This window comes from Loxodonta africana, chromosome 6 (assembly GCF_030014295.1).
Source record: "Loxodonta africana isolate mLoxAfr1 chromosome 6, mLoxAfr1.hap2, whole genome shotgun sequence".
Classification (NCBI taxonomy): domain Eukaryota; kingdom Metazoa; phylum Chordata; class Mammalia; order Proboscidea; family Elephantidae; genus Loxodonta; species Loxodonta africana.
In genome coordinates, this window is record NC_087347.1 from 85,446,280 (window position 1) to 85,467,858 (window position 21,579).

General features: G+C 36.9%; 1 protein-coding gene across 1 annotated transcript in view; it reads right to left on the minus strand.

Annotated features, from left to right (window-relative positions):
* Positions 1-21,579, minus strand: part of SLC4A10 (solute carrier family 4 member 10) — a 235,318-nt gene that overhangs the window by 150,342 nt on the left and 63,397 nt on the right. The window contains exon 3 of the mRNA XM_023542892.2: positions 17,732-17,878. Coding sequence (XP_023398660.2) covers positions 17,732-17,878 — 147 coding nt within the window. The remainder of the gene's footprint in view (positions 1-17,731; positions 17,879-21,579) is intronic.

Here is a 21,579-nt window from a genome sequence, read left to right on the forward strand (position 1 = left end):
TCCTCATGTGTCTGTTGGCTGCTTAAATGTCTTCTTTGGTGAAGTGTCTGTTCATTTCTTTTGTCCATTTTTTAGTTGGCCTATTTGTCTTTTTGTTATAGAAGTGTTGGATTTTCTTGTAGATTTTAGAGACTAGACCTTTGTCTGATTTGTAATAGCCAATTTTTTTTTCCCAGCCTGTAAGTTCTCTTTTTACTCTTTTGGTGAAGATGAGCATAAGTGTTTAATTTTTAGAAGATCCCAGTCATCTAGTTTATATTCTAGAGTTTGCGTGTTGTTGGCTGTGGTTTGTATCCTGTTAATGCTGTGTATTAGGGCTTATTAAAATTTTTAAATATTTTCTGTGAAAGATAGGTAAGAGACTGTAAAGGCAAGTTATAGACTAGGAAAAATGATTTGCAAATTCTATTTCTGAAAAAAGACTTGTAATCAGAATATTTAAAGAACTCTCAAAACTCAGCAGTATATTTTTTAAGAAGGACTAAGTATCTAAATGGACATCTCAACAAAGAAGATACATGGATGGCAAATAAGCAAATAAAAAAATGCTCAACATCACCAGTTACTAGGAAAATATAAATTAAAACCACATGAGATACCATTACACGCCTATCAGAATGGCTTTTTCTTTAAGGAAAAAAGAAAAACTGATAATACCAAGGGCTGATAAGATGTTGAGCAATTGTGATTGTAATTATCATGCATTGCTAGTGACAGTAAAAAATGGTACAGACACACTGAAAACAATTAGGCAGTTTCTTATAAAACCAAATATTCACTTATCATATGATCCAGTGATCCTATTCTTGGTATTTACCCAAGAGAAATGAAAACTTATATTCACAGAAAACCAGCATGCTAATGTTGTGCTTGTTAGGTGCTGTCTAGTCTGTTCTGATTCACAGCGACCTTACGTACAAAGAATGAAACACTGCCTGGTCCTTCACCATCCTCACAATTGTTGTAAGGTTTGAGCCCATTGTTGCAACCACTGTGTCAGTCATCTCGTTGAGGGTCTTCCTCTTTTTCGCTGACTCTCTACTTTACCAAGCATGATGTCCTTCTCCAGGGACTGATCCCTCCTAATAACATGCCCAAAGTATGTGAGACGTTATCTCATCATCCTTGCTTCTAAGGAGCACTCTGGTTGTACTTTTTCCAAGACAGATTTGCTCATTCTTTTGACGGTCCATGGTATATATCAATATTTTTTGCCAGCACTACAATTCAAAGGCATCAGTTCTTCTTTGGTATTCCTTATTTGTTGTCCAGCTTTCACAAGCATACGAGAAAATTGAAAACACCAAGGCTTGGGCCAGGCATGCCTTAGTCTTCAAGGTGATATCTTTGCTTTTTTAATACTTTAAAGAGGTCTTTTGCAGCAGATTTACCCAATGTAATACTTCTCTTGATTTTTTGACTGTTGTTTCCATGGGTGTTGATTGTGTATCCAAGTAAAATGAAATCCTCGACAACTTCAATCTTCTCCTCATTTAATAGAAGCTTTATCACTAATTGCCCCAAACTGGAAACAACTCCAGTTCTAACAAATATACTATTTAATACTTCTCAGCAAGGGATTGATCAGCAAAACAACATGGATGCATCTTAAGTGCATTTTGCTAAGTGAAAGAAACCAGATTCAAAAGGCTATACACAGTAACCCAAAAAAAAAAAAAAAAACAGGGCTCTCGAGTCGATTCTGACTCATAGCGACCCTATAGAACAGAGTAGAACTGCCATATAGAGTTTCCAAGGTTTCCATGCTATACACAGTATGATTCCCTAATATGACATTCTGTAAAAAAGCAAAACTATATGGGCAGAAAACAAATATATAGTTGCCGGGAGTAGAGAGAGGACGATGAAGGAGCTCTGGACGTTATATAGATATTCTGTGTTATAACTCTAGAGGTAAATACACCACCCTGTGCATTTGTCAAAACCATAGAAATGAACACCACAGAGTGAATTTTAAAGTAAAAAAAAAAGCACTGATAAGTGCTATAAAAAAATAAAGCTCATCACCCACAGATATACATTTGAATATTTTATAGTGTCCTTAAAATCAGCACATTCAAGCCTAAATATATTTTATTATCTCCAAATTCTGCTTCTCTTATTGCCATTTTCTTAGTCAATGTACCATTCATACCAGTCATCAAAATAAAATCTAAGAACTTACCATAGATTTCTTCCTCTTCTCACTCCCCATATCCAATAAATCACCAATGTCTGCTGATAATTTTACTTCCTAAATATTTTGAATTCAGTCCCCTCCTCTCTATTCCTAAAATTATTAACTTAGTTCAGCATTTCATTATTTTTTACCTGGTCTTTGCAATAGCATCTTAACTCTTGCCTTCCCTCTCTCAAATCTTTTTTCTGCACTAAATTGACAGTGATTTATCTAAAAGGTAATTCTAATCATATTTGTCCCTTGTTTAAAACCCTGCAGTTGATCCCTGATGCTTATAGAATAAAGGCTAAATTTTTAAGTAACATGGCACATACAGGTCTTTATGATCACAATCTGTACAATTATGTTAAAGCGTGTATGTTTCATTTTGATGAATATTATTTGAACTACATTAAATATCTTTCTACTGATATTTATTAATTCAATATTTTATGTAAAGACAAGCTTTTCTGTTGTAATATACACGAGTCCCTGAGACTAAGAAGTCACCAAATCGTCAGACACTAAATCACTTATTGAATGCACAAAATAAGATGCATACTAATAGACACAAGGAAAAAAATAGTCTTATTTGTGAAAACAAAATTGTATACTTTCAACCAAATCCATCAAGTTGGTATTACCTGCAAATAACCCAAAACATGTTAACCTAGATTTGCATATGCAATTATGGAAAATCTGATTCCTCCCAGATACCTTTTATTCCCAGAACGATTTTCTTTTTTCATCTTTGGCTCTTTACTAGTCAAGCCAAATTATTTTGATTGAGCGAAAACTCAGTTCTGAATATTAAGAGATTTAGATCAAGTAACTGAGCAATATATATTTTGCCCGTATAAATTAACATGTTTTTAATTTGAACTTTTAATTAGATTTTATGATTTTAAAGTATATATTCATGCCAATGTTCAACATAGTTTCTAAGAAATTTTAAGTAATTTTCATGTTTAAAATGGCATTTGAAAATTCAATGAGGAGTGCCAATTAAAATATAAGTGCAATTGTTTTAAGGAGCAAAATTTTCTACAAATGGAGAATTTTTTTCTGAGGCTTATATAAGACTTTAAAGATTAAATTCAAGTAATATTTTAATTCTATTATAACCTGAAAAGTCAATAAAATGAGGAAGAAACACAACACCTAAATATAAAAAACTAAGATAATATAAAACCATTACTAATTACTGTCAGTACAGTCATGAAGAGTTATAGGATTTTGTATTTCCACTAATTGGAGTGTTATATACTACTTAAAATTCTTTAAAGTGTTAAATATCTCCTTATCAGCCACACTGTCTGGGCACTGATGACAAAAGACATTCTCATCACAATAAAAATAACTTATTGGGAAAGTCTTTTTGTTTTTTCACATTTCACTATAATTTTTATAGTAAATGCCAGATTCTTAATAACATAATTTTCTATCCACTCCAAAATCATATTGGATAAACAAAAAAAACTAAACCCGTTGCCACTATATCGATTCCAACTTATAGCAACCCTATAGGACAGAGTAGAACTGCCCCATAGTGTTTCCAAGGAGCACCTAGAGGATCTGAACTGCTGACCTCTTGGTTAGCAAACGTAGCTCTTAACAACTACACCACCAGGGCTGGAAGACTACTTTCTCTATTTCCTATCAATCATTGATATACTTTACTATTAAAGATACTAGGTCTTTAGAAAATCTTATTCCTAGTGGGGGAAATCAAAATTTCCCAAACACTTCATTTAAAATTCAATCTATATTGAACTTACTTGTGGGTAGGAAAAGTTTTTGTTTTATTTTGTTTATTTCCTGTAATGAAAACATCACCTCCACCACTACCACCCACTCATAAAACTGTGCATATCTTTTAACTTACCTAGTAATCACATTCTATCCATCTGATCTGGTGGACTAGACCCACCCATTGCAGGTTGCTGACATAAGCATCATCCCTTTTGGCTATAGTAAAGACCTGTTCAGTTTTACCTGAATGTAGCACTAATACAACCAGGTTTCTATCAATACTGACTTACCTAATTGAGTGATAGAATAAAGTGGGATTCTGCTGATATTGCTTGTACATTACAGTGACAAAACATTTTAAGAATATCGAAACTCAAACTTTTTCTCCAAAAATCTTTTAGTTAAATTGATGCTTACTCCAGAAAGATGGGTACAAGTTAATCCATGCCTTCACAGATCCATACTCCAATTTACAACATAAAAGCTTCAAGTTCCCATCAGAGGGACCCCATGTCTCTTACATTCTCCTCTTTGTACACTGAATTCTGAAGAATTTCAGGGCATCTTTAGAAATGTCTTCAAAGGATTTCCTTTGAAACCCTTCCAAGTAAAAGAAATATTTCTTAAGTAGTCGAAGTCTTCTTTGAAGTCTTCAGTATAGAAATTTCATATATCCTCACTATGCAGAATATCAAGACCCAAATAAAGTGGGATGGTGTTTGTGACATGGTTTCAGTCTCAGCTTGTGACTGGGTGCTTCATTATCAAGGCAACTGAGCTGAGTGTGGAATAGAGATAAAGACAGATGATTAGTCCGGAAAAAATTGCAAGAAAAAAAAGAAGAAATCTAGGAAGTTCTGGTGCTTAGAGACTACCAGGGTGCCAAATATTTGTCCCTGATAAAACCGGTCTTAGGTCTAAAAGTCAATAAAGATGCTCAGATGGTTGGGAGAGGAGGGAGGCAGGTGGCCATCCATAAATAGTGCCTGACACATCAGATGAAGAATCTGGGCTGCCTGGGTTCTTTCCAAGTTTCACCAAATAAAGAAACAGAAGATTCTTAGGATCAATGGTTCTTGATCATAGCTGCACATTAAACCATGTGGGGTGCTTTTTAAAAATACCAGTATCTAGGGAAACACCCTAAAAACAATTTTTAAGCTAAGTACAACAGATAATCCACGCCCAGAGCCTTAAAGTCTCTACTAACTATAAGCAGATGGAGCTCAAGTAAGAAAATGCTAACCAATAGCCCTCTCTCATTATACTTCCAGACTCCACATTTGTGGGAAGCACTTAAAATATCATCTACTCTCCCCATTGACTCAGAAACAACTATCCTTGTATCATGCTAGTGAAGGATGCCAAGAGTACTGTTCTTTGCTTTACATTCCCCTCACCAACAACCACTCCACCTCTGGAAGAAGAACATGGTATCTGGGGAGGTTTAGCCCCCATAACTACACACAATAGGCAGTTATAGACAAGAAGCACACTGGTAGTGGCGCCTCTCTAAGCTCTCTTAGGATATAGCTGGATATACATAGTCTAGTTATAGCTTCCCTAGCTTAAAAATGAGTAAAAGGAAAATTGGGGTCTTTAAAAATGTTACAAATTAATGGATGTAAAATAATCTTGTTGGCCCAGAGGAAGATCATATCTCTGAAAATTATCTACTTCAGAATCCAAAGAAAATTTCCAGAAATAGCTGAGCATCCTTACTAGACTATAACAATATAGACTCTATCAAGTAGAAGAACAAAGACTAATTAAGAAAGAAAAGGGTGAGATGTGAAGAAAACAGGAAGAGATAAGAAAAAAATCTCAAGAAAACAAAAAATGCAAAGACAAAATAAAAATCTATAATAGACATAGTAAACTACGAACTGATACTTCAGATAATCAAATGAGTAATATGAAGAGACTAAATTGAAAGTATAAAGGAAAAGGACAAAACTGAGAAAATAAATTTCTGTTTCTTAAAGCCACCCACTTGTGGTGTTTCTGTTACAACAGCACTAGATAACTAAGACAGGTACTTCAACACACCATTTTCAATTACAGACAGAATATTTAAAAAGAAGATCATCAAGGATATTGAGAACTTAAATAAAACCATAAGCCATTAGTACCTAATGGACATATATAGAACAATCCACCCAACATCAGAGCAGTACATATTCTTCTCCAGCACACATGGATCATTTTCCAGAATAAACCATATACTAGGACACAAAAAAGTCTCAACTAATTTAAAAAGATTGAAATCATACAAACCATCTTCTCTGACCACAATTGTATGGCGTTAGAAATCAACAACAGGAAAAATAACGGGGGGGGGAATCTTGAAACTAAATAACATACTACTAAAAAAAAAAACTATAGGTTTAAGCATAACAATGATTGTGAGGATGGTGCAGGACCAGGCAGTGTTTCATTCTGTTGTACATGGGGTCACTATGAGTTGGAACTGACTCAATGGCATCTAACAACAACAAAAACTATTGAGTCATAGAAAAAATCAAAAGTGAAATAAAAAAAATTCCTAGGATCAAACAAAAATGAAAACAGTATATGAAAACCTTTGAGACACAGCAAAAGCAGTACTCAGAGGGAAATTCATGGCAATAAATGCCTGCATTTAAAAAGAAGAAAGATCCAAAATCATAAACTTAAACTGACAGCTTGAACAAATAGAAAATGAAGAGTGAAAGAAGCCAAAAGGTACCAGAAGAATGGAAATATAAAGATCAGGGCAGATATAAATAAAATAGAAAAACAACAGAATCAGCAAAACCAGAAGCTCATTCTTTGAAAGGATCAATAAGATAGAGAAAACACTAGCTGGACTGATAAAGGAAAAAAACAGAAAAGGCAAATAACCAATTTAAAAAATGAAATTGTGACATTGCTATCAATCCAACAGAGATAAAGAAGATCATAACTCATAACTAATTACTATGAAAAATTGCACTCCCACAAATTTGAAAACCTAGATGAAATGGACCTAGAAACTCATTACCTACCCAAACTAACACAAACAGAGATAGAAAATTTAAACAGACCCATTACAAGAGACTGAAGATGTCATTAAAAAAAAAAAAAAAGCTGAGGATCAGATGGCTACACTGGAGAATTCTACCAAACACTCAGAGAAGTGTTGACACCCATTCTACTTAATCTCTTCAAAAACATAGAAGAGAACAAACACTACCGAAATCTTTCTATGAAGTCAGCCTAACTCTGATACCTAAGCCAGGCAAAGTCCTCACATAAAAAGAAAATTACAAACCAATGTTCCTTATGAACATAGATGCAAAAATTTTCAACAAAATCCTAGCCAACAGGAGGCAGAGCCAGCACGGTGCTATAGACAGAAGCACCACGCTGTCCCTCCACAGCAAAGACCTGGAACACTAAGTAAAACAGAGACAAATGTTGATCCTGGAACCCTAAGCGTCAAATGAAGAGATAATGAATTCAACCAAGCACCAAATGGAGTAAGAAATGGACAGAGAACAGACAGCAAGGAGAGATACAGAGTGGAGATCCCCTATCAGCTAACACAGCATGGATTTGCCATCTTGGACTCTTGTCAGAGATCAGCAGACAGGGAGTACTGGAAGGCAGCTTCATGGAGCTGTCAGCAGGAGACAGAGCACCTGGTAACCAGCGATATATGCCTTCACCCCCACCCTTCTTTCCCCTGCTCAGCCTCCGCTGCTTCCCAGCAGGCTGTGGTCACTTGGTCGGGGAAGTGCAGCCTCTGTGCCACTTGGATTCACCCCACCCACACCGGCCAGCTCCTTCAGTGCCATTTCTTTATTGCTGCTGGGTTTTTTTTTCAGCTTCTTTTGGTTTCTTCTCTCTCTCTCACCTTCTTCCCTTCCTTTCTCTCAATACCTGGCTCCATGTGCCACCTCTGCTTCTTCTTTACAGCTGTGAAGCACTGCTAGGCTGGGGAATAGCTTCTCCAGTCTGTACTACCACGCCAGATGTATCTCTCAGGCCAGTTTTTTTTTTTCTTTTCATTTTCTTTTTTCCTTTTTGTTTCTCTTCATTTCCCAGTTTTTTGTGTCTCTTTACTTACCTTCTTTTCTGGTCTCCTGAATACCTGGTGCTGTGTGCTATCTTCACCCTTTCTAGATGGGCTGTACCACATGGCTCGGGAGCCAGTTCCCTAGTATGCGTCACTGTGTTGGTGGGATCCCTGGGGACATTTCTTTTTTTTCTTCTTTTTTCCTTTTTGTTTTTCTTCATTTCTCGGTTTCTTGTCCCTCTCTCTTTCCTTCTTTTCCCACCTCCTGAATACCTGGTGCTGTATGCCATCTCTGCCTCTTCTAGACAGGCTGTGCCTGAAGGACTGGAGGCACTTCCTGGTCACCAGTGAGATCTCTGGGGACATTTCTTTTCTTTTTTCTTTTTGTTTTTCATTTCTCAATTTCTTGTCTCTCTCTACTTTCCTTTCTCCTGAAAACCTGGTACTGTAGGGCATTTCTACCCCCTCTAGAGGGGTTGTGCAATGCCTAGCAGCTTGGGAAACTCTTCCCCGGCCTGCACCGCCAAGCTAGTGGGCTCCTTTGGGGATTTTGTTTTGTTTTGTTTTCTTAATTTCCTCTCTCTCTACCATCCTTCCCTAGTTTTCTCCTGAACTTTTGGTGCCATGCATCATCTCTGCTCCTTCAAGATGGGCTATGCAGTACTGAGCCACTGGGGAGCCACTTCCCTGGTCTGCACCACCACACCAGTGGACTCCCTTGGGGATTTTTTTTTTTTCTTTGCTCGGTTCCTTGTCTCTCACTATCATTCTTCCCTTCTTTTCTCCTGAACACCTGGCAATGTGTGCCATCTCTGCTCCTTCTAGACGGACAGTGCAGTGCTGCACAGCTGAGGAGCCACATTCCCAGTCCACACCACCACATCAGTAGGCTCCCTCATGGCATATCTTTTTCTCTCTCTCTCTCTTTCTCTTCTTTTCTTGATTTCTTGTCTCTCTCTGCCTTCCTTCTTTACCCTTCTCCTGAACACCTGGCACCGTGTGCCATCTCTGTTCCTTCTTGACTGGCTTACAGTGGCACTCAGCTGGGGATCCACTTCCAGTGGGCTCCCTTGGGGCATTTTGTTTTTTCTTCTTTCTTTCTTCTTTTTTTGTCAGTGTCTCATCTTTCTCTACCTCCCTTCCTTACCCTTCTCCTGAACACCTGGCACGAGGTGCCATATCTGCTTCTTCTTGACATGCTGTGCAGCACTGCTTATCTGGGGACTCACTTCCAGTGGGCTCCCTTGGGGCATTTTTCTTTTCCCTCAGTTTCTTGTCTCTCTCTACCTCTCTTCCTTACATTTCCTCTGAATACCTGGCACCATGTGCCATATCCACTCCTTCTGGAGGAGCTTTGAAGCACTATTCATCTGGGGACTAACTTCTGTTGGGCTCCTTTGGGCATTTTTTTTCTTTTTCTTCCTTTCCTTTTTCTCTTTTTTTCGCAGTTTCTTGTCTCTCTCAACTGTTTCCTTACTCCCAAGTACCTGGCACCTTTTCTTTTTCCTCTTGGTTTCTTGTATCTCTCTACAGTCCTTCCATTTCTTTCCCCCAAATGCCTAATCACATGTGCCTGTCTCTCTACTTAAAAAAAAAAAATCTAGTTTATCTCTCTTTCCCTTCCTCTCCTTTCTCCTACCAATCTAGCTGCATTGTACCATATCTGTCCCTTCTTGACAGGCTATGCCTGACTGCCTGGCTAGAAAGCCACAGGCACATGGCTTCACCAGATCTGTGCCACTCCAATGGTGGGCTCCCACAGCACTTTTTTCTTTCTTTCTTTTTTTTTTGGCCCCTATTTCTCTCACCTCTTTCTCTTCTTTTCCATACTCACTTAGCTCCACATATCAGGACCTCTCCTTGCCCCTTCCTCCTGAATATCTGCACTGTGTGCTGAACATCACACCCCCAAGCAGTACAGGTATGGTCTACCAGAACCTGCCCTGCACTGACCCCCTGCCCTGCCCTGTTGGCTCCAGTAAGTGCCACAAAAGCCCATCCCAGCCCATTCCCTTCAGCTGGACCTGCCCTGCTGCACCATAGCTGAGTGACTAGCCCTGCCCATTGGACAAGGTGATGAGAAGTATGGTGCTCACAGACAAGCAAACAACAAATAACACACAGCCCACCTGCTCTACATAACCAAATAAAATAAAACAGCAAGGTGAAACAAACAAATCTACAGTCAATAAATGAAGAAAATAACTACTGCATGTCCCAAAGACAGCAGACAATATCAAAACATAAAAAAAAAAAAAAAGGACAGGACGGTTTCAGTAGGCATACAAAATAAAACATCAGGTGACTTTCCAGTAGAAGAAAAGGCATTGGAACTATCTGATAGGGAATTCAAATCTCTAATATTCAGAGCTTTCCAACAGTTGAAGCAAAAAAGCTGACAAAAACGAGGAAAAATACACAAATTCATGGAAAATGCAGACAATGGAAAAATTCAGGAAAATAGTACAGGAACGTAATATCAAAATAAAGTCACAACTAGAAATCATACAAAAACAATTAGAAATCCAAATGATAAACAACAAGATTTCAGAAATGGATAGTGTCATAGAAGGTGTGAGGAGCAGGTTTGAAAGAATGGAAGACAGTATCAATGAAATTGAAGACAAACACTTAGATACCACTTTGTTTGGGGGAAAATAAGAAAAATGAATGAAGAAAAATGAAGAAACCCTGAGAATGATGTGGGATACAATCAAAAGCAAAAATGTGCAAGTGATTGGAGTTCCAGAACAGGGGAAGAAAATGGAAAACACAGAGAGGATAATGGAGGAATTGCTGACAGAAAACTCCCCTAATATCATGAAAGATGAAAAGCTGACCATCCAAGAAACTCAACAAGCCCCACATAGGATAACCCTAAATGAAAATCACCAAGGCATATCATAATCACACTCTCTAAAACCAAAGACAAAGAAAGAATCCTGAGAGCAGCTTGAGAGAAATGAAGTCACATACAGAGGGGAAACAATAAGACTAAGCTCTGATTATTCAGCAGAAACCATGCAGGCAAGAAAGGAATAAGATGACATATATAAAACCTTGAAAGAAAAAAATTGCCAACCAAAAATACTATATCCTGCAAAACTCTAGTTCAAATATGATGGTGAAATTAGGACATTTCCACATAAACAGAAATTAAGGGAATATGTAAAAAGCAAACCAAAGTTACAGGAATTATTAAAGGGAGTCCTTCATTTGAGAACAAACAAAATCAGATGACAGCCTGAATCTAGGATGCAAGACCATACCAGCCAGATACCAACCTAGGAAATGAACTCTTAAGGACTAGCTAAAACCAAAAGAATCACAATAGGGAACCAGGGAGGTTAATCTGTAAATGGCAACAACATCAGAACAATAAAAGAGGAAATAAACAGTGTAGTTACAGAACTTTCTATTGGAGAGGAAAGCAAGGCAATGCCAAGTAATAAAAGACTGGCTCAAGAAAAGGGTAAATTTCAAGGTAACCACCAACAAAGTTAAACCTACTAATCAAAATAAAGAAGGAAAACATAAAGTCTCAGTAAACACAAAATCTACAAAAACAAAAGAAATTAAAAAAAAAAAAAACTACAAATGAAAGGAATTCACCACAGGAGAGTTCCAAGAATAAAGAAAACGTCAGTATCACAAAACAAAGCACTACAAAGTGACCGCAATAAACTCACACCTATGAAAAATTACACTGAGTGAAAATGGCCTATATGCACCCATAAGAGATAGACAGTGACAGAATGAATAAAAAAACAGGATCTATCAATACGGTGTCTATGAGAGACACACCTTAGAAACAAAGATATAAATTTATTACAAATCAAAGGATGGAAAAAAATACATCAAGCAAACAGCTACCAAAAAATAGCAGGAGTGGCAATACTAATCTCGGATAAAATAGACTTTAAAACAAAATCCACCATAAAAGACAAAGAAGGGCACTATATAATGATTAAAGGAAAAATCCATCACGAAGACACAACCATAATAAATATCTATGCATCCAAAATACATAAAGCAAATTCTAACAACACTGGAAAGAGAAATTGACAGTTCCACAACAATAGTAGGAGATTTCAACACACCACTCTCAGTAAAGGACAGAACATCTAGAAAGAAACTCAGAAAAGATACAGAAGATCTAAAGGCCACAATCAGCCAACTTGACATCATAGACAAATATAGAACACTCCACCCAACGGCTGGAAAGTACACATTCTTTTCTAACTAGCAAAAAAAAAATGGAAACAACCTAGATGCCCATCAACAGATGAATGAATAAACAAACTATGGTACATACACACAATGGAGTACTATGCAACGATAAAGAACAATGATGCATCTGAGAATCATCTCACAACATGGATGAATCTGGAGGGTATTAGGCTGAGTGAAATAAGTCAGTCACAAAAGGACAAACACTGTATGAGACCACCATTATAAAAACTAGTGAAAATGTTTACGCACATAAAGAAAAAATCTTTAATGGTTATGAGGGAGGGGAGGAGTGGGGTAGGGATGAAAAAACACTAAATAGACAATAGATTAGTGGTAACTTTGGTGAAGAGTAAGACTGTACATAATACTGTGGGAGCCAGCACAACCTGTATAAGGCAAGGTCATGGAAGCTCCACAGATACATCCAAACTCCCTGAGGGACCAAATTACTGAGCTAAGGGTTGAGGGAACCAATGATATCGGGGAACATCTAGCTCAATTGGCATAATATAGTTTTTTAAAGAAAATATTTTACATTCTACTTTGGAGAGTAGCATCTGGGGTCTTAAAAGCTTGTGAATGGCCATCTAAGACATACCGCTGGCCTCATGCCATTGGGAGAAAGGGACAACGAGGAAAACTAAAGACACAAGGGAAAAATTAGTCCAAAGGACTAATGAATGACAACCACCACAGCCTCCACTAGACTGAGCCCAGTACAACTAGATGGTACCTGGCTAACACCACCAACTGCTCTGACAGGGATCACAATGGATGGTCCCAGACAGAGCTGGAGAAAAATGTAGAACAAAATTCTAACTCACAAAAAAAGACCAGACTTACTGGTCTGACAGAGACTGGAGAAACCCCAAGAGTATGGCCACCGGACACCCTTTTAACTCAGTAATGAAGTCACTCCTGAGGTTCACCCTTTAGCCAAAGATTACACAGGCCCATAAAATAAAACGAGACTAAAAGGGCACAACAGCACAGGGGCAAGGACTAGAAGGCAGAAGGGGACAGGAAAGCTGAAAATAGGGAACCCAAGTTCAAGAAGGGAGAGTGTTGACATGTCGTGGGGTTGTTAAGCAGTGTCATAAAACAATATGTGTACTAACTGTTTAATGAGAAACTAGTTTGTTCTGTAAACCTTCATCTAAAGGGCAATAAAAAAAGGGAGAGTGTTGACATGTCATGGGGTTGGTAACCAATGTCTCAATATGTGTACTAACTGTTTAATGAGAAGCTAGTTTGTTCTGCAAACCTTCATCTAAAGTACAATAACAAAAAAATTTTTTTTTTAATTTAAAAAAAGAAAGAAAATGAAAAGAGAATCTACAGAATTGGAGAATGAATATATTTATAAATCATATATCTGATAAAGGCCTAATATCCATAACATATGAAGAACTCTTATAAGTCAACAACAAAAAGACAAAAACCCAATTAACAAATGGGAAAAGGATTTGAAGAGAAATTTCTCCAAAGAAGATATATAAATAGATAATAAGCACACAAAAAGATTCTCAGCATCATTAGTTATTAGTGAAATGCAAATCTAAACCACAATGAGATGCCACTTCACACCCACTAGGATGGTAAGATTCAAAAAGACAGACAGTAACAAAGACAATAACAAGTGTTGAAAAAGATGTGTAGAAACCTCACACTCACTAGTGGGGATGTAAAATGGTGCAGCCACTTGGAAAAGAATTTGGCACTTCCTCAAATGTTAAACAAAAGTTACCATGTGACCCAGCAATTCCACTGCTAGGTAAATATCCAAGACAGTTAAGAACATATGTTCACAGAAAATTTTGTACACAAGTGTTCATAGAAGCATTATTCATAATAGTCAAAATGTACAAAGAAACTAAATGTTCATCAGCTGGTGAATGGAGAAACAAAAAGTGGTATATCCATGAAATGAAACATTATTCAGCCATAAAAGAAATGAAATTCTGATACACACTATAACATGGATGAACCTTGAAAACATGATGCTAAGTGAAAGAAGCCAAACACAAAAGGCCACATATTGCATGATTCCACTTACATGAAATATTCACAATAGGACATCCATAGAGACAGAAATCAGATTAATGGTTGCTTGGAGTTGGGGAGATGGGAAAATGGAGAGTAACTACTTAGTAGGCATGGGGTTTCCTTTTGGGGTGATGAAAATGTTCTGGAATTAGACGGTGGTGATCATTAAACAACATCTTGCATGTAATAAAAGCCACTGAACTATATACTTTAAAAACTAATTCTAGCCAACAGACTTGAACAACATATCAAAAAAAATTATACACCATGATCAACTGAGATTCATACCAGGATTACAGTGGTGGTTCAACATTAGAAAATCAATCACAATAATCTACCACATAAATAAAACAAATGAAAAGAACAATATGATTATATCAATTTTTGCAGAAAAGGCATTAGATAAAAATCAATACACTTTCCTCATAAAAACTTTCAGCAAAATAGCAATAGAAGGGAAATTTCTCAACATAATTGAGGGCATATCAGCAAAACCAACAGCCAACACTATATTCAGTGAAGAAAGGCTGAGAGCATTCCCTTTGAGAATGGGAATGGGACAAAGATGTCATTATCATCACTTTTATTCAACATTGTACTAGAAGTTCTAGCCACAGCAATAAGAAAGAGAAACAAAAGATATCCAAATTGGAAAGGAAGAAGTGAAACTATCTCTATTTGCAGATGACATGATCTTATACACAGAAGACCCCAAAGATTCCATAAGAAAACTGCTGGAACTAATAGAAGAATTTAGCAATGTTGCAGAGTACAAGATCAACACATGAAAATTACTTGACTTCCTCTACATTTACAATGAGTACTCCAAAAAAAGAAATCAAGAAAACAATACCACTTACAATAGCTCCCAAATCAATAAAATACCTAGGAATTAACCTAATCAGAGACATAAAACACTTACACAATGAAAATTATAAAACACTACCAAGAGACTAAAAACCCAAACCAAACCCAAGAGACTAATAGAGACCTACAGAAATGAAAAGACATCCTATTCTCATGGATTGAAAGATTTAATAGAGTGAAAATGTCAATTCTCCCTAATGCGATCTACAGATACAACGCAATCCTGATACAAATTCCAACACCATTCTTTACTGAAATGGGAAAACTAATGACCAACTTCACATGGAAAGGAAAGAAACCCCAAATAGCCAAAGTAATATTGAAAAAAAAGGAACAAAGCAGGAGGCCTCGTGCTCCTTGATATCAAAACATACTGTCAGGCTGGGTTCTCTAGAGAAGCAAAACCAGTAAAGCATATAAATGTATATGCCCAATAGAGAGAGAGATTTTTATCAAGGAAACAGCTCACGTGATTGTAGAGGCTGAAACTTCCCAAGTCTGTGGATCAGGATAGAGTCTTCTCTTGATTCACATTTCCTCAGGGGCTGGTGAACCCAAGATTGGCAGATCAGACAGCAGGGCTCTTGCTCACAGGCTGTGAAGATCGATGGATCCCGAAACTGGCAGATAAGCTGATAGCTCAAGTCCCAAGAACCGGAGGTCAGATGAACAGGAGACAGCCGCAGGATCCAAAGTGAGCAAAAAAGCCAAAAGTCTGCCTATATTTGGATGCAGGCCACACCCCCCAAGGAGACTCCCTTTCAAGTGATTGGCTACTCAGAGCAGACTGAGTCATGAGCTTGCCCACATGTAGACACTGAGAATCATAGCCCAGCCAAGTTGACACACAGTCTTAACCATCACACATACTATACAGCCACTGTAATCAAAACAGCCTGGTATTAGTTCAATGATAGACACAAACATCAGTGGAATAGAATTGAGAACTCAGAATTAAACCCAGCAATCTATGGATAACTGATTTTTGACAGTCCATTCAGTGGGGCAGAAACAGTCTCCTTAATAAATAGTGCTGGCAAACTAGATATCCACTTGCAGAAAAATGAAACAGGATCCATACCTCACACCATACACAAACTAACTCAAAATGGATCAAAGACCTAAATGTTAAATCCCAAACCATAAAATTCCTGGAAGAAAACAGAGAGAAAAAACCATGGAACCTAACTTTTTGTGAAAATTAGATATAAACATAACAACAAATGCACAAATAGAAGAAGACAAAATAGATAAACAGAACATCAAACAAATGTAACTAATGTCACTGAAAATTTTGTGCAGAAATTGCCAAATGGGAACCTAACTTGCTGTGTAAACTTTCACCAAAAACTCAATAAAATACTAGGTTGAAAAAAAGAGCTAAGGGAGAATGGTTGCAGATGTAGGCATGTAAGTCTGTATGTTTAATTACAGGAAGTTGAGTGAATTCTTTCTGATGACATATGCTTTTCCTCTGAAGTAGAAAGCAGGAATATCTGCTAAGTGATGGAAGAAAATGGGATGTTAAAGAATGGTAAAGAAATACGGAAAATTTTTTCAAAAATCAAAAAAATGCAATATAATTGCCAGATGGTGTTAAGGGTTCACTCAAGTCATGAACTTACAGTGGTTACAATCTAGCCTATCGAACAATGATTTTCAGTAGAGCTTGCCTACTTGGGGAGGCAGGGACAAAACAGGGACCTGGAGGAACTTCAACATAAGTATGATTTTTAAAAGACAGGATGGAAGTATGAATAAAACCAAAACAGGGGACCAAAAGCATCTAGAAAATCAGCAAAAAATACTAGTAAAGTTATAGGTTATGGGCTCCAAGAAGGACAAGGAAAAGAGGAAAGAAGGACGAAAGGAAGGAATTACGTAGTTTAAAAATAGGAAAACAAAGCAAAGGTGTCAATGAGCTGAAGATTTTGATGAGGCAGAAAAATAATCATAGTTGCAGTAGTTGCACAAGCAAGCAAGGAGAGAATCAGTGATCAGAAAGCAGGGTGCTCGAATCAGCGACCAGAGGTGGAATAATTATGGATAAGTAGGTGATTTAGGTGCAGTGAAGGAGGTCTTAGGCAATAGGGAGATCAAGAAACTGAAAGTCAGGTTCTTAGTTATATTATGGACATGAGCTTTTGTGGAACTCAGGAATTCTTAACAAGTACTATGTCAATATATTTTGATATTCTGTTTATAATTTAAAATGAAGAATATTAAAAATAGTAGAACTTTCACAAAAGTCCCCAAAGCATATAATAGGGAAACAAAGATCAAGCTTTCTCCCTTCTACTTCTCCCCAACAGTGCCCAACATCTTTCATAAAAGTATAGACCATTTTATGAATATGAGGCACCACTGCTAATTATGAAGTCTCTCAGTCTCCTCTCCTGCTTTGTTAATTTCACATTAGTTGCTTTTATTGGTTCTTCTTCTATTTACTCCTTCAAGGTTGGAAATTCCCAGGATTCTATCCTTTACCCAGCCTCTTCTCACTGTCATGATTCCTGTGTATACATATATTGATATCGCAATCATACTGCAGGCTCTGAGACATAGTACAATATTACAATCATGAATTTAATAAAAACAAGAAGAAAGATTCTTACCAAAGGAGGGTGACTCTCTTCCATCCTCTAAACCTGAATCTCTCTCTCTGTCTCTCTTTCTGTGTTTATGACCACGATGCCTGTGACGTCGATGACTTTTTCTTCCTCCCAGGGGCACATGAACACCAATGAACAGAGTCCTATGACCTGATTTAAGAAGTAAAAACACAAAATTAAACTCAAAGTTATTCCAGGACATAGAAGATGATGATTACATGTTAATGGAAACACAATTCAGTTTAATCCAGCAAAGAGTTTTTCAGTGTTTATGAAGCTCAGGGCTTGGGACTGTAATTTGTGATTATATCTAACTAAGTATACCACTTAAAAAAAAAACTTATCTACCATAAAAGTGTAAAATACTAATTATTTGGTTATATATTTTGAAATCTTCATTAACTCATTAACTGTATTATATTTATCTTTTTTCTGTATCCCATAATTTAAATTATGCTCTTCTCATTAAAAAAAAAAAAAAAATCTGTTCTACCCTCTCCCATCCCTCAACTAACTTTCCTCCTTTCACCAATTTCCTTCTTCAATAGTTAAATTTGTGAAAAATTAGTCTACAATCACTATCTCCAATAAAACAGATTTCACTAAGGCCCCTAGTAATGTCAAATCCTATGAAATTTTTTCAGTTTTACTGTCTCTATCTATGGCACTTGATATTGTTGACCACTCTCTTCTCTGTAACATCATTGTCTCAGTCTCCTCTCCTTTGTTCCTTTCATATTAGTTACTTTTACTGGTTCTTCTTCTATTTACCACTTCAAGGTTGGAAATTTCCAGGATTCTATATAATTTCAGTGTATACATATATTTATATGTCAATCATACTGCAGGCTCTGAGACCTATATCTCCCTCCTGACCTTTCTATCCTGGACTTGTATCCATCCACCTATGAGACATATTCACCTCTACATCCTTTTCACAGGCATATCAAACTCAACCTGTCATGGAACTCATCCTTTTCTCTGTCCCTCAGGTATCAACTATCACCTATCTCAGTAAATACACCATCATCTATTCAGTCATCTCAAAGTCCATTCAACTTATCACCAGGTCCTGACTTGATTTTATTCCCTCTTCAACATCTCTATTGCTACTGTCTTAGCTTGGTACCTCACCAAGACTATTATAACATTCTCTTTACTGTTTTTTGTAACTCCAGTCTTTCTCTACTTCTTATCCATTGTGAGGGCTGATATCTTTTTTTTTTTCCAAAAATGCAAATCAGACATTACTTCCCCTGCTTGATCGATCTCTCCCTAACACCTATAGGGTAATGTTTTTAGTACTCTATAAGGCCAAACAATATCTGGCCTCTACACACACTCTGCTTCACACACTGCAAGCCAGATTTATCTAAATGCTCCCTCATCCCTGAAGAGCCAGATGGCCTCAAGTCTTTCTGTTTTTATTTAACGCTACTCGCATTGTTCCAACTGTATAAAATTTCTTTGTCTCTCCTGTCTGATGAATACCTACTCTTCTTCTCAAATCTCAGTTCAAGGATTATCTATGAAAGTTTTCATTCTAAATATGGTTGATCACTACTACTCTTAGGACCCTTTAGTGGCCTAATTATACATATCACAGCACAATAACTCGTGATTGTAATTATTTATTTATTAAAAAAAAAAAAAAAACGTTGCCATTGAGTCAATTTCGAGTAGAACTGCCCCACAGGGTTTCCAAGGAATGGCTGGTGGATTCGTACTGCCAACCTTTCGGTTAGCAGCCAAACTCTAAACCCCCATGCCACCAGGGCTCCATTTATTTATAGGTCTTTTTAATGAATTTTCTTTAAGGAAGAATCATGCCTTTGTCATTGTATCCCCGTCATCTGACACAGTGCCTGGCATATAGCAGATGCCTACCAAATATTTACTGAAATCATGCACAAATTATTGAGTTATAAATAAGGCATGATTTTATTCCTACAATCCTCCCTGACTTTTATTTTAAAAAAAAAAAGTCAATTTGCAAATGCTATACATTGCCATAAGGAGAAGATGTAACCCGTTTCCCCAAATAAAGACATATTAATATATACATTAAACACACCTTCAAATTCTCAACAATATTTTTAATGGAACTTAAAAAAAAAAATCCAACATGTATAAGGAAAATGAGAAACGATAATAACCAATAAAATTTTGAGGAAGTTCCAGGAGGGGGGATTTACCTTACCAGAGATTAAGACATACCATAAAGTTGAATACTTAAAACATTGACAAACTTCGGCATCTTCCCCTGAAACTATGGCCCCCAGACACCCTGTTAACCCAGAGCTAAAACCATTCCTGAAGCCCACTCTTTAGGCAAACATTTGACGGGACTATAAAACAAAAAATAATACATGTGAGGAACGTGCTTCATAGTTCAACCAGATATATGAGTCCAAATGAGCAGCTCCTGTCTAAAAGCGGGATGAGAAAGCAGGAAGGGACAGGAATTGGTTGAATGGACACAGGGAACCCAAAATAGAAAGAGACAGTGCACTGTCACATTGTGGGGATTGCAACAAATGTCACAAAACAATACGTGTATAAATTTTTGAATGAGAAATTAACTTGAGCTGTAAACTTTCACCTAAAGCACACACATACAAAAAAGCTTTGGCATCTTAAACTGTAATAATTTCAAATTACCTGGGCCATCACTATATTGTAAATAAGACCTTCTACTATAATAAGTTGAAGGCATACAAGGCTATCAATCAGGGAGAACGTGTGGAGCAAAACAGAGAACTAAAAATGGAGCCTTATCACCTCACAGGCAGAAGAAAAAGCAGTCACTAAAAAAGAATAAAAAATAAAGTAAAAGGCTTCCAATTAAATATGGAAGATTAAACACATGATATTTATCTCTGATCTCTCTGGAAACTGCCTTTTTAAGGCCAAGTTATGAAAAGTTTCCTTAAATGGCACTCACAATAAAGGAAGTGATTGATAAGCTTATTACATTAAAATTAGGAAAATATTGAAAGAGAGTGAAAAAAAAAAAGCCACAAACCATGAAAGTACATTTGTAACATGTATAACTGACAAAGGGCCAATAAACAGTATATACAAAGAAACTCTACAAATTCTAGGAAAAATATGATAGCCCAATGGGAAAATAAAGAAAAGACTGAAACAGGCACTTAATAAAAAGGAAAATACACCTGGTTAACAAACAGGAAAAAGCGCTTGGCTCCATTAGTTGTCAGAGAAACGCAACTTTAAATCAAAAATTGAGATGTCTGACAATTCCATGTCTTGGTGTGATGTGTAGTGGTGGTTATATAGTAGTATAGTGTAGTACAGTATAGTACAGTACAGTACAGTATTGTATAGTATATAGTATTGGTGGACAACTTTGAAACAGTTTTGCATTTTCCATTAAAATTGAAGATACCCAGTAATTTCCCTGGGCTCTAGAGAAATGCACTCAGGTGTATCCACGCATAAGAGATATGTATATGAATGCCTATAGCAGCACTGTTTATGAAGACCAAACACTAGAAACAAGCCAAACATCCACCAGCAAAATGTATAAATGAACTGGGTTGTATTCAGACAATGTCAATGGTGAACAAACTACAGGTATGCACGACAACGTGGATAAATCTTACAAACATGCTGTTGAGCCAAAAAAAATTAACAGAGGAAAAAAAGCCAGTATGATTTCCATGATGAAAAATTTAAAACAGCAATACTAAAATATATTATTTAAAGATACGTAAGAGGAAAGGAAGCCCTGGCAGAGTAGTGGTTAAGAGCTGCTCTGCTAACCAAAAGGTCAGCAGTTCAAATCCACCAGGCGCTCCTTGGAAACCCTATGGGGCAGTTCTACTCTG